The sequence below is a fragment of the Hordeum vulgare genome, chromosome 5H (genome assembly GCF_904849725.1).
Source record: "Hordeum vulgare subsp. vulgare chromosome 5H, MorexV3_pseudomolecules_assembly, whole genome shotgun sequence".
Taxonomy (NCBI): domain Eukaryota; kingdom Viridiplantae; phylum Streptophyta; class Magnoliopsida; order Poales; family Poaceae; genus Hordeum; species Hordeum vulgare.
In genome coordinates this window covers 490355970-490369787 of record NC_058522.1, presented here as the reverse complement: position 1 = coordinate 490369787, position 13818 = coordinate 490355970, and the positions used below count along the sequence as shown (strand labels likewise).

Here is a 13818-nt window from a genome sequence, read left to right as displayed (position 1 = left end):
ATTCATGGGCCTTCTCCTGAGGCTACAAGGTTGTACTTATACCCAGGAACTGGGCATGCAAGTGCGTGCAACTTTGCACTTGTCAGGATCAAACTTTCCTACCTCTCCCAAAGCATATGAAAGCAAGCATGGAAAAACAGGCATACAAAAGGAAGATCTATAGAAAATATTGGCATGTGGAGTTGGCACTATGGGAATGTTGGGAGTGGAAAGCAAGCTAAAGATGCAAGAAAAGCCAGCAATGGGGAATGAAATGGCGGAAGTATTCGAACTACGCTAGAAAAGACCAATGTTTTAAATAACGGGCTATGGTAAATAGCGGCAGCCTGAAAATCAGCTACAGCGGAGCTACAGCGGGCTATATCGGACTATAGCGGCATATTCGTACGTGACACCATTTAACGGCACCTTACTGAAAAGGCTATAGCTCAATTTAAAACTATAGAAGACACATGCCCCAAGGTGTAGATTGGCTCTCTGCGATCCCAAGTTTCCAGTATCTCTTTTAATTAAGCGGTAGTAGCTGATGATGGGTTTGGCCGGAATGCCCAAAAGGGAGCCAAACCGCCTCGCTTTTGTTCTTGGCAGCTTCCTTGTGATTCATGCCAGATTGTAAAGTACGCGCACACGGAGAATTTTCCGCACGACGATCCCGAATTCCGTGTGCGTCTCGCTTAGTTTAATCGCAGATGCAGACGTTAATTGATTGTCTGCTTGGCTGCTCCGCGGCTCCTTCTACTTCTCCTCCGTCCAAACGCAGAGCCAATGGCGTGATGGATGCATGCATATGAGTGGGAGCTTCAGCAATCTTTTCTGCAGTGAGGACTGGCTGTGACGATATAACAGACGAGAAACTGGTGTTCTCTTTCCCGGAAGAAATGAAAAGCTGGTGCACAAGTCCAATATTGGCAGGACTATCGTGAGAAGGCCGGCGGATCGTTTTTGCGGCTGTACATGTTAAAGGTATCGGCAAGATATTTCTGTTAAAGTCGTGCCGGCTGGTTTCGTGGTTCTTAACTTATTAACCTGAGGGGTTTGGTGATGGGTCCTCCACTTAGAAATTGCTCGGTTATACTGGTTGTCGGTGTGGACTTTGCTTGGAAGGCAAGAAAGACTTGATTGCGAATGAAATGCAAGCTTTGGTGCGCACTTAGTCCTTTTTTGTTATGGCCGTGGAAAAAATAATTTCGCTAAATGTAAGTCCCCGGGAAACTAATTTTGGGGTGGTCGTTTTTTTACTGTTGATTTCTGCTTTGAGATTGGTGCTCCTTTTTGTCTGAACTATTTTGATGAGCTGGTTTTCTTTTGGGAGCTCCTAGGCCACGGAAAATTCAAAAAAACAGTGTGGTTACAATGTACTCTCTCTGCTTCTAAATATAAATCTTTTTAGATATTTCATTAGTAGATTACATAGAAAGCAAAATGAATAAATCTATACTTATATCTATATACATCTGTATGTAGTCTTATAATGAAACCTTTAAAAATACTTATATTTATGAACGGATGGAGTATACAACTCCGGACCTCTCACTTATGAGAGTATTGTCCCAGGCAAATGGAGCTGACGACTGTATGTGGAAAATTAGCAGCGAGGAGCCTTAAGAACTAACTACAACGCCTGATTGGAACACTTGAATTTGTTACGAACATTTCTTGGAAATTGTGAATAATTTCCTAAAAGGAAAAAAAGTGTTTGAGAATGCAAACATGTTTTGAAGAATGCTATTTTTCTGAAATTTCTACTAATTTTGAAAAACTGAAGAAATTTTGATTTTTTTTTTTTTTTGCAATTTTGAACCATTTTGGATATTCCGAAATTTTTAAAAAACACGAAGAAAAAATTTATATTTCAAACTTTTTTGAAAAAGCACGAAAAATATTAAAAATACCACCATTTTTATGGACAGTTATAAGATTCGAATTTTTTTAAAAAATTGAACAACTTTTAAAATTCCAGACAAATTTGGAACATTTCTTAGAAAGTTTTACTTTTGTTTTCTCTGTTTGTTTATTAGTTGTTTTTCTTTTCTTTTGTGTGTATTTTTCTGATGTTGGATAAGTGTAAATATGTACACACAATTAGTAAGCAATGTGTTAAAAAAAGTCGCCCAATTATATGATTATTCTTTTGGATACTACTAAAAGTATTATTTAAGTGCAAACTTGGGTGCATGTTTAAAACAATGATTCATTACTTTTCTTCTTAAAGGGCAATACCAATGACACTAGTTCATTTGTATTTATAATACTTGATTATTTTGGTTTTGTATTGGCTATTATTTTGTTTTATTTCTTCTTTAAGGGTAATACAAATGCCGCTAATCCATCCGTTCTTAGGAAACTTTGTTTTTGTAAAAAACACTATTGTATACTTACTCATGAATATGTTAAAGGGACATTTACATTTATGCCCCTAAGTTAGGCCCACTCTCTGATTTACCCCTAACATTTTGATGTGCTCAAATTTGCCCCTAAAAAGCATTTTTAGGTCGCGTGAATGCCCTTCCATCCGGTCAAAGTTGTTTGCGCTGAACTTTAAAAATTCATAACAAATTCATATGAACTCAGAAGAATGCAAATATGATATTAAAATCTTCATAAATATTTCACCTATATGCGCAGGTCATTTATATTCATCACCTACACTTGCATTTATTTGCATTCTCCCTAAATAGTTTGTTAATGTTATAAATCCTTAAAAGCATTAAAGGGTGCTTTTTCATGAATGGAAATGACATGCGCATATAGGTATTGTTCTTATAAACATTTTGATATCTTATCATATGAATTTGTTATGATTTTTCAAAGTTTCCGTGACACAACTTTTACCAGATAGAAGGCCATTCTAAATACCTAAAATGGTTTTTAGGGGCACATTTGAGCACATTAAAAACTTAGGGATAAATTTGAGTAGTGGGTTCGATTTAGGGGCACAAATACAAATGTCTGAGTTTTAGAAGTTTCTATCTTTTGTATATTGTGTGCAAATTTGTTTCATTATTTGTTTTATTTTTTATTTATTTATTCTTCTCAAAGGATAATGTCAATACCACTAATTCATTGGTCTTTAAAAAAACTTAATTATTTATTATTTGTTTTATTTCCTTTTATGTTTTCTTTCTAGTTGAATGGTAATATATACTAAAGCCACTAATTCATTTTTTAAGAAACTTCATTATGTTGATTTTTCCTCCAGTTTCTTAAAAACAAATTGTAATATCAAATCTACTAATTCATCTCTTCTTTTGGAGCTTTCCTTTTTTGAAAAAAAAACTATTTACATCTTATTCTTGCATATTATATGAAAGTGCATTTTTGTGTGTAAATTGTGTGCAATTTTTGGTCATTGTTTACTTTAAATTATTATTCTCATTTTATCCCTTCTCAAATGATAATACAAATGCAACTATTTCATTTTTTTTGTTCGAAAAAATCATTATTTCATTTGCTCTCTTTTTAAGGAGAAATGCCACAGTCACTAATTCATTCTTACTTCAAAACCATCATTATTTTGAATATTTGTTTATGTTTTATTTCATTTATATCTCTTCTTTAATGGTGATATCAGTGTCGCAGATACATTTCTTCTTAGGAAACTTCATTATTTTGATTTTGAGAAAAAGAGATGCCATGGAATAAATACCAATTCCACTAATTTATACTTGCATATTGTAACAAAAAATATTTTTGGTAATTTTGTTTCTAATTTTTTCACAATTTAATTTGGTTTTTATTTAATTTCTTTCTTCTTTAATGGTTACTAGCAAAAGGGCCCGTGCGTTGCAACGGAAGAAAAAAATACCACACGCTTGGCACACGGTTGGAGGCATGGGGAGGGGATCTCATCAGATGATGAGTTCTTGCCGGAGGAGGGGATACGATGAGGGGAGCAAGGGTTAGGCGCCTCTATCTGGCCATAAGGAGTCGCCGTTGCCGCGCCATAACCTCGGAGTTCCCCGTGTGAGCCATGGAGGCCCGCCTCCACCTGCAAGTACTTCGCTCCGTCGCGCCTTATCCGCCGCCGCCGCCGTTCTGCATCGAGCAGACGCATCATCCCCAGTCATTGTAGCTGTCGCGTTGATTTGATCACAAGTTGTGCTCGAGCTCCGAAACGGGGGCAGCAAGCGGGCAGAGGAACTGTCGCGGAGGCAGGTGGGTTGAGATCGACAGCAGTGGTGGTTGAGGTCGGCCGCGGCGGCGAGTGGTGTGGCAGCGGCCTGGGCACAGGCCAGAGTGGACCAGGGTCGACGTGATGCGCTCGAACGCCGCAACGGGGGCAGTGAGCGGGGAGAGGTACAACCATGTAGGCGGGTGGGTTGAGATCGGCAGCGGTGGCGGTTGAGGTCGGCCGCGGCGGCGATTGGTGTGGCGGCGGGCACAGGCCAGGGTGGCCCAGGGTCGACGGGAGGAGGCGATGCGTACGGGTATAATTTTTACAGCAAATTGTTTTTTCCTTTTGCGTTGCAGATAAATGATGGAGCGCGGGTTGAATAACAAAAAATACAGGGGCTTTTTTTATAAAAGTGCCGCGGTGGGTTTTCCGACGGAAGCAATAGCCGCTTTATTATTAGGTATAGATATAAATGACACTAATTCAATCCTTCCTCGAAAACTTCTCTTTTTGCATTTTTTGCATTTTTTTATTTTTAGTTATTTGCTTTATTTCTTTTTAAACGGCAATACCAATGCCATGAATTTATTCTTTCTCATGAATTTCACTATTTTTATTTTTCTAGTGGCATTAGTTCTTTCGTTGGACATATAAATCATGTGCAATTTTATTTTTCTTAAGGGTAATACCAATGCCATTAATTCACTCCTTTTGTATAACTTCCTTTTTAAAAACTCCACTAATAAAAAAACATCATGATGGTTAATCATCCATGCAAAATTTAAAGCATAAAGATGAGTTTTATTTAAGACTAAGCAAATTGCATGTAAACAGCTAGCTATCAGGTTCAACTACAACGGCAGGTGCAGGCGCATCCACACGGCCGAAAATCGCATGCATGACTGAAGAAAATAGATACATACCAAGCAAATTGACAGATAGAATTTGTGGGCCAGTCGACTGGCTAAAAAAGAATATTTATTCAACTTGTACGTAGCCTGGAGAAACAATGCTCTCCGGATAAAATGCATGCATGCTCTCCGGGTGAAAAAAAACCCTCAAGACTCAGTGAACCGCTCAAGCTTGAGTTCTGAGTCCTTTCGAGTTGGGGTCACTCCAGAAATAAAGTGTCAGAAACTCCCAGGGGCATTCATTTGTCCAGCCGTGCAATCCTCGAAGTCGTTGGATCCTGCATGAGGTCGCAATAAGTCTGAAAGTTGTAATACCCCAATAAAAACAAAGTTTCAAAAGTTGACACTTTTATTTTGGTCACAAGTTCTGAAACTTATGATTTTGTCGGTCACTCGTACCAAGTTTCGGAAGTTGAAACTTAACAAAGATGAAAATCATAAGCCAAAAAAAGTGAGGTTGTGTGCCCAAGCCCCTACGTGCTACAATTATGGGGCATGTGGCTCGAACTAATAAACATATTTGTTATACTAGATTATTATTTTTTCAAATGGGATCCACATGTTGTTACATCAAATTGACGTCCATGTATTCTTTATTAGTTGAAGTGTAAACAATAATGACATGCTATACTTGATTTAAATGTGTTTGTCCTTGCCACGCACACCAATGTTGTTGCAATGGATAGATACATGATTACAACAATGTAAACAAATTACAACAAAAAACATTGCTCTTGTCGTCTTATGCTCTGTAGACAAATAGTATTATCTGCAACTGCAAGAAATAAATAGAGGCGACACAAAAAAAATGGTTGATGAGTGATTGGGCACAAACATAAGCACTCATAGAGAAGTACATGAATGTGCATTCATTATGAATTGAAGTATTGAGGGCGTGTTAGTCATTTTTGTATGAAAATTTTGTTTCATAAAGATGTATCGAAACTGCATATGCAAAGAACCATGAAAGATAGGTTGGATAAGAAATGAAGTAAATTATTTCATATATTCATTGATATATTGACAAAGGACATGGAGTTGCAGACCCACACTAGAGAGGACCGCAACTGATCTAACGAGCATGTAGATGTAGATTGTAAGTTAGTTTGATTGGTGTCCTCGTGGCTTGATATCTGATCGAGTAAACACCTTACTGAGAAAAAAAAATGAATTGTTTTTTTGTATGTTAATATGGCGTAAATATTTTTGTTATTTATTGGCAACACTATCATATATCCATGTAAAAGAGAAAGCTTAATGTGACTGCGTTGTGAAACATCACACCACGACCACTAGTGAAAATACTAATAATAATAATAATAATAGGAGCAACTTATATGAAAATACGAGGACTCAAGCCCGCAATTTGAAAGAAAGCACTATCGTCGCGAATAATAACACCATGGACCACTATAAGATTGAATTTTCCAGAAAGAGAAATGTCCTTGGCCTTGGCCTTGTAGTCTATGTGTGTTGTCACAAGATGATTGGTGTGGATGGTTACTGAGGCATATCATCTGTCACTGTTTTGATGGTTTCGGGATTGCTTCTGCCTTTTCTTTTTCTTTATGAGTTTAGGAATAGCTTTGCCGAAAACAAGATTCACACATTTAGTAGTTTTAATTTTTTTAAATGCCGCTAGGCCAAATTCCTGTCTGGTCTCGGTAAATCTGGTTATCATTGGTCTCGGCAATTAACTCTGTATGAGACAGGATGCTTCTTATGAAGTGAGTAGGAAATATAGAGCCATTGATATTGGATCCAAACCCAGTGTGTGACAAGAAAAGGGTTGACTGCTACAAAAAAATATGTTTAGATTTTACATGATTGTACTGCACATTGGTATTTCTCGAGAAAAAATTACTTATTTGAGTGTGCCGGCCTTTTCCAACCGGGTTCACACCCCTTTTCATTAATTGCTCAACGAAAATACAACAGTCTCGATCATATAGAGTTTGATAACATACCCGAAAAATCTAGCAACAAAAAAGGAGACTAAAAGGGGAGAGCGAGTTGGAGCATCAATAGGAAACCCACTGTGAATGACTCTGAAGCGAATCACCCACTGTGAGGCAAAAACCTATTGATACAAACCACCCGACCTCATAACATCTACCACTACCTACTCACATCAAGAGGAGACCATCATCACCAAAATATAACTACATGCAGCTCAGCGGGCATCATACCCCAGTGAGACAAACTATCAACCGCAGAAAGGAGCAGATGTGCCAGAGAGGCCGCCACCTGAACCGTCCTCCGCACCCAGCCTGAAAGCCTCCCCTGTCCACTTCTTTCAGCAAACCTGACCAATACATCAAAAAGGAACATGCGGTAAACACTACCTCAAGAGGAGATCTCACAATATGATTGTCAAAAGTTACTTTGTTAAGAGTGCGCCAAATCCCCCAACAAACAGCAGCAATAACGGTCATGTAATTATAAAGTCGTACCCAACTTTGCCACACATACCTGGGGCAACAGGGAGCGCCCATTGCCAACCGAAAAGCTCCCCACACCGCTATAGCAAAAACACACCCAAAGAACAAATGATTCTCAGTTTCTATATCGTTACAAAACGAACAAACAGGATTTCCCAATCATTTTTTTCTTTCTCATATTATCTCTAGTAGGGATATCATTTTTAAACAATTGCCTCATGAAGATTTTCGATTTTTAAAGGAATCTTATCTTTCCAAATCCATTTATAGTCAAGCCCCGCCAAATCTTTTTCCAGCCATTCATAAACTGACTTAGTAGTAGTAAATTATTTTTTTCTTTCCAAATCTCCAACCTATCTTGTGAGGAGAAGGATTAAGAGGGAACACTCTAGCCGCATTGACAATATTGTTCCACTGATCCTTCAGAGGAGGGAACAGAGACCGTCTGAATTGTAAAGTAAAGCCATTCCTAGAAATTCTGCAAAATTGCACTCCTGATCCTCGCAAATATCAAATAGAACTGGATAGGAAGTTTTTAGAGTCAATTTATTCATGCAGGGTCGTGCCAAACCCATGCCAGATCCCCCTTATTCATATTGATCATCCTACTTTTCATGTACACCTCTTTAACCTTCATGATTGCTTTCCAGCAGGGAGAATCATTAAATCTTGTTTGAATATTAGCCACAGTTTTAAGCTTAAATTATCGAGCGTGAATAATGCATTGCCACAACACCCAAGAGGACTTCAACCATATCTTCTTTCGGTGCCCTGCAGCGATGTTTCTTTGGGGATGCTTTCGAGATGTTATGGGCGGATGCTGGACCCACGATAATCCTCCAGATTTATTTATCGAGGTTCCCCGGTACTCATGTGTGACCCACCCAGTCATGTGGGTGGCTGTTAGCGCCCTTGCTTGGACGCGTTGGAATGTGCGAAACAAGTTGGTCGTTGAGCATGTGATCCCTCAGCGCCCGACTGACGGCGGCTACAAACTGTGTGGCTTCTCGCAGCTATGACGGTCACTTAGCAAGCGCAGAAAGCAGAGCTTCATTGACATCGTCTGCAATGGACTGCGCACCCGGGCCGCCTCATTGGCTCCACAACCCCCACCTCCTCCTCCTGAGCCGGATTAGTCTGATTTTCTTTCATTTTGGGGTGTGTTGTGTTGTGCCCCTAGCTAGACTTAATTTTCGTTTCTATTGAACTCTGAACCTTGCATTATGTTGGGTTGTATGGTGCGGTTGGTTTATAATATAAAGCGGGGGAAATTCTTTTTCATCATAATGCGTTGCCACAGCCCGTCTCTAGTCTCCAGCTTCCACCACCAATTAACCAGGAGGCTAACATTCTGCTTATGAAGGTCCTTAATACCCAAACCATCAACCTTTTTAGAGCGACAAACTCTAGTCCACTTGACCATATAATAAGCACGTTTTTTGTTTCCTTTTCTCCAAAAAAAAAACGCCTGACATGTTCATACTTCATACCCCCCCCCCCCCTCATCAGTTATATTTCTATCCCTAGCTACTACGTCGATCTCACATTCTCACACTACATGTAATGTCAATTTAGTCAGCGGCACACGTACGTACATAACTTCAGCGTCGGCCGTGCAATCTGGTATAGATGAGCACAAGCAGGCCACTAAATGCTCTTGCTCATCCGCTCGCGGAACCTCCTGATGAACATATCAGCAGCTTGGTCGATCTCGTCCTCTACGTTGAACTCCAACCCTTGGACTTCCCTATTGCTTCTGATTAAATCTATCACCGAGGGCTCGTCGTGGTGACCATCGCACCCATCGAGTAGCACATCACCAACCACATCATCGTCCTCTTCGGGGTAACAACAATTGTCATCGTCATTGAAGATGGGGTGCAGCGTCCAGTCAGGGAAGCCACCATCATCTTCCTCTTGAGAAAACAGTGACAATTCATGTGTAAGATCAACGATCTCACCACCATAGTTCGCTGGAAGTGTCTTCGCGAGCTTGTGGGGCACGACAGCCTTGTGGCAGTCCCCTCCCGCCTTCGCCCGGTCCGCGGCCACCATGAGCGCGTGTATCTTGTGAGACATCACGCCGACGGTGGCCATCCTGCGTCGGAGCGAGGCGAGCATGAGGAGCCGGGCGGCGAGCACGCCGGTCTTGCTCTTGCACATGGTCACCGCCTTCTTCAGGAGCACCGGGGCCTTGGCGATCTTCATCTTCGTCGCGGAGAGGTGGCCGAGCAGCTGCCTGTCGATAGCAACAACTAAGGTGCTGCACTGCCTCAGGCTGGGCATGCGCAGATCACCGAAGTGCCGATAGAGATGATGAGACTGAGTGTTATACACGGTGGTTTCAGTTTCATGGGCCTTTTCCTGAGGCCCCTAGGATGTATTTATAGCAAAGATTTATAGTCAGGAACTCGGAAACCCACTCATGCGCAACTATGCTGCTCATGTCATGATCAAACTTTTCGGTAGTCCAAACTCCAAAGCGTGTGAAAATAACATCGAGAGACAGCAATTTGAGCATGTGGAGTGCGCACTGCTCTATATTTGAGAACTAAAGCTGGTTAAAGATGTGGAAGCTAGTTAAAGATGCAAGAAAAGCTAGTGACATATGAGATATGAGGAAGGATATGTCGAAAGTATACATTGCTTCGGTTAGGCCACAAAGCTAGAACACTATATCTCTGTTGTTAATTCTTCTGCCCCATGCGTTGCTGCTGCTGCTGCTGCTTCTTTGCGTGACTTTGTGTAGCTTTCCTTCTGGATCCTGTGTGCGCTAGCTTTGCCGGCTGTTGGTGCTCGTCAACACGGCCTGCAGCCATCCAGCGGGAGGTTGTTGGTTGGGCGTGCTCCCCGTGCGTGTCACTGTGGCGACAACCACATCAAAATCTGAAACACGTACGGCGAGCTTTTGAGATTCGTAGGTCCCTGAAGTGGAGATGGCAGGAAATAGTGGTGCTCGCAGAACTCCTTTTATTACCAAAAGAAGGAGAAAACATGGTGCAGATCAGCTGCTAGCTCAATTATTATAGGGCGCCTTTGATTTGAGTGTGAAACGCACGAGCTAAACCGTCTCAGTTCAGTCAATTCTAAAGAGATTAGACACTCTGCATTCCTTTGTGAACTTGCTGGTCATCCCTTTGAGTAGAAGGATTTGCTATATACTCTTGTTATTCGCTTGGTTAAGAAGTAATTTTTATGGGAACAGTTAACGTAATTTGCCTGAAAATTTATTTTTAATACAGTCAATCTTTTGGGCCATTAGATTAAGATCCAACGGTTCACCTTCTTTTTTCTTCCTCCAGCTTTTTTCCTTCTTCAACCATTCCTTCTATTTTTTGTGTGTGTTTTATTTCATAGAAAATTCATATTGAACAAAGTCCAAATGTGATAACAAATTTACTAAGATTTCTTTTAATATATATGAATTTTGGAAAAAAGAATCAATGCAACATGGTGCTCGGGGGGCCCGCGGGCCAACAGGGCAAGGCCAAAGGGTGGCTGCGCACTGATAGCTTGTGGCCACCCCTTTATGTTAATGGAGTCTTTGGTCGGTGGATTCTGGGCGACGTGTTTCATATTTCGATTTGGTTGTTTTTTACGGTTATGGTTGTTGTATCAGCGCAATGGTGCTACATTTTGTTCTCGCGTTAGGGGAACGTGATGCAGCATGTCTCTTTATTATGGACAACATCTCGCGGTGATTTCTTCACTTAAACAATAGGTATATCGTTAGTTGAACAAACAAAAAAGGCGCAACTTTCAAAGAGAGTCTTAGGGAAAGCGGCGCGGCAAAACTTGCATACCCTTCTTGTATAGTTGAATGCCTAAAACTTAATATTCAACTGCGAGCACCTTTAACATAAGAAAGCATGACACAATCGTTGAAACAAAATATAATATAACATTTACTCTTGTGGTTTACATACTCATTTTTTGAGTAGTTCCCCTCCTCCTTTTAGGATTTATGATTTTTTAAGGGTGTGTCTAGCATTCATCTAGATGAGACTTAACCAAGTCACATCTAACTCATATGCCATTATTTTTCATGACGATTTGTATAGCTTTTTTATTTTTTATACTCTGTTTGATTACCAAATGATGTGTGGGAGTTAGATGAGACTTTGTTAATTCTCATCTAGATGAGAATTAGTAAATCCGTTTTTTCAAAAGTCAAACATTTTCACTTTTTACCAAGTTTATAGAAAAAATAACAATATCTATAATACCAAATCAGTATCATTATTGAACATGGTTTCAAAAAATATACAATACTGAACATCTAGAGATAATTTCGGCATTCATTTTTCCCCTAATAATAAAGTGCGGAGCGCTTCTACCGTCCGTCATGGCATGTTTGCAAAAAAGTTCCTCCATTTTCAGTTAATCAACCCGCAGTCCTTTCTTAAGTGAGAAAAACGTTTCACTTTTATGAAAAAGACCCTACATGTTCCGAGGCGAGGAGGCACGACGGCAGCAGACGGCGCGCTCGCCACATCCAATCGGCCGCCGGATTTCTTTCGCCCGTCGCCATGTCCGCTGCGGGGGACCTCTCTCGCCGGCGAGAGGAAGGCCGCGCTACAATCCGCGCCCGGTACGCTCGGAAACAACCGCCATCACACCCTCTCCCTCCTTCTCCACCGATCCCCTGACCTCCGTTCGTGTTTCCCTAGGGCTCTCCCGAGCGGGCCGCCGGCGGGGAGGCTAATCGACGACATCCTGGTGGAGATCATCTCACGCGTGCCCGCCAAGGCGCTCTGCCGCTGCAAGTGCGCCTCGAAGCACTGGCTGGGCCTCATCCACCACCCCGACCACCGCAAGCAGCTCCCCCAAACCCTCGTCGACTTGTTCTACGGCAGCAGCGCCTGGAGCTGCCCTTCCTCTACAGCAGCCTCTCGGGGGACCGCCACCGCGCTCCGTTCGGCGCCTCCTTCACCTTCCTGCCCAACCACCACCTGCCCGTCGATCTGCTCGACTCGTGGAACGGCCTCCTCCCCTGCCGCTGCTACCACGTCTCCCATGGGGTCGGCGCGTTCTGTTACGTCGTGTGCAACCCCGCCACCGACAAGTGGGCCGTGTTGCCCAACTCCGGCAAGGACAGCAGCGAGGTCACCACCACGTCTCTGGGCTTCGACCCGGCGATGCAAGGTGGATGGAAAAGGAGCAGAGTGGCAACTGCATATAGGGTTAACAAAAGAGTGAAACAGCTGCAGCCAAAGGGCATGAATCTGAAACTGGATGCAGGAAGCAACTTGCAGCACAAAATGGCACTAACGAATCACAGGTATTGCAGAATTAATCCGATCTTAGTATAGTCTCATAATTGTCATACCAAGGGTCTCCTGAGGGATTTTTTTTCTGGTGCCACAGTCTGCACTTTTGAGCTTTGAAACATGCCATTCAATAGCTGATGCTAGCAGTTCGGTGAATGCATTATATGCATGATCCATTATCGTGATGCAATGCAATTGCTTCTCTATTTGTCTGGAACTTAATTTATACAGTTGTTTTATTGTAACCAACTAACCATTCAGCAATCAATGTGTAATGCACACACATTATTTCCACCTCCAGAGGCAACTATACTGAATATGACAACTAATTTTGATGTCATGCTATTAAATATAAACAATTCACTGTTTCATATTACTCAAATCTCTCTTTTTTCATGGCTTTGCAGCAACGTCGAGTTCCGGTTAATCCTAAAAGCAGTAGTAACAAGTTCACTCCAAAGGAGGATGCTGTTACCGGCTTTCCAATGGATCCTCTGGTAGTAGACAATGGTCATGCTCGCCGTGTTCCTTTGATGAATGCTGGTCGTTCATCCTCCACTTTGGGTCGATCAAGTGGCACAGATCCAAACGCCCAGAGATTCTACACCTCTCAGATTACTGCTGCCGAGATGTCTAACCCATCTACTGCAACTGGGCAGCGAGGCAATACTGGTAAGCTGTCTAACCTTGGGGACAGTGCCAGGAAACAATATTTAAGAGAGCATCGGTCGAGTTCAAGGTACAGTCAACTCGCTGCTGCTGACCAGTCTGACAAATCCAAATGGTCGCAATCACATCAATTCCAAGAAAGACCGTCATCTTCCCATCGGAAGGATGAAGTGGTGGCAGATAAGGAGCCTGCAGGGGTGAGTTACTTAATTGTTCTAATTAGCTCCAGTTGGTTTTAATTCCTAACATTTATAGAGAGCAATGCAAAGCATGACCTAGCCCTTAAGAGCCGGGATCAGTTTCAATAAATTCCGAAAAATCTATATGTTAGCATTTCTGGTTGGTTCTTATTGGGTCTAGACTTCGGAGCGGATGTTCGGAAAATAATGTGTTGATAATTTCCCGTCTATATA

At 41.7% G+C, this 13818-nt stretch overlaps 1 protein-coding gene and 1 pseudogene across 1 annotated transcript; one reads left to right on the top strand and one right to left on the bottom strand.

The window, feature by feature from the left end:
* Positions 1–8890: 8890 nt before the first annotated feature.
* On the bottom strand, positions 8891–9822 carry LOC123396143. Its single transcript, XM_045091196.1, has one exon. The coding sequence runs from the start codon at positions 9750–9752 to the stop codon at positions 9114–9116; it is 639 nt and encodes a 212-aa protein (XP_044947131.1). The 5' UTR covers positions 9753–9822; the 3' UTR covers positions 8891–9113.
* A 2173-nt stretch (positions 9823–11995) lies between these two features.
* LOC123396142 lies at positions 11996–13321 on the top strand (annotated as a pseudogene).
* Positions 13322–13818: the final 497 nt, after the last annotated feature.

Bases quoted from the DNA above. Each gene is read 5' to 3' on its own strand.
- LOC123396143 (XM_045091196.1), bottom strand. From the start codon at position 9,752: ATGCCCAGCCTGAGGCAGTGCAGCACCTTAGTTGTTGCTATCGACAGG.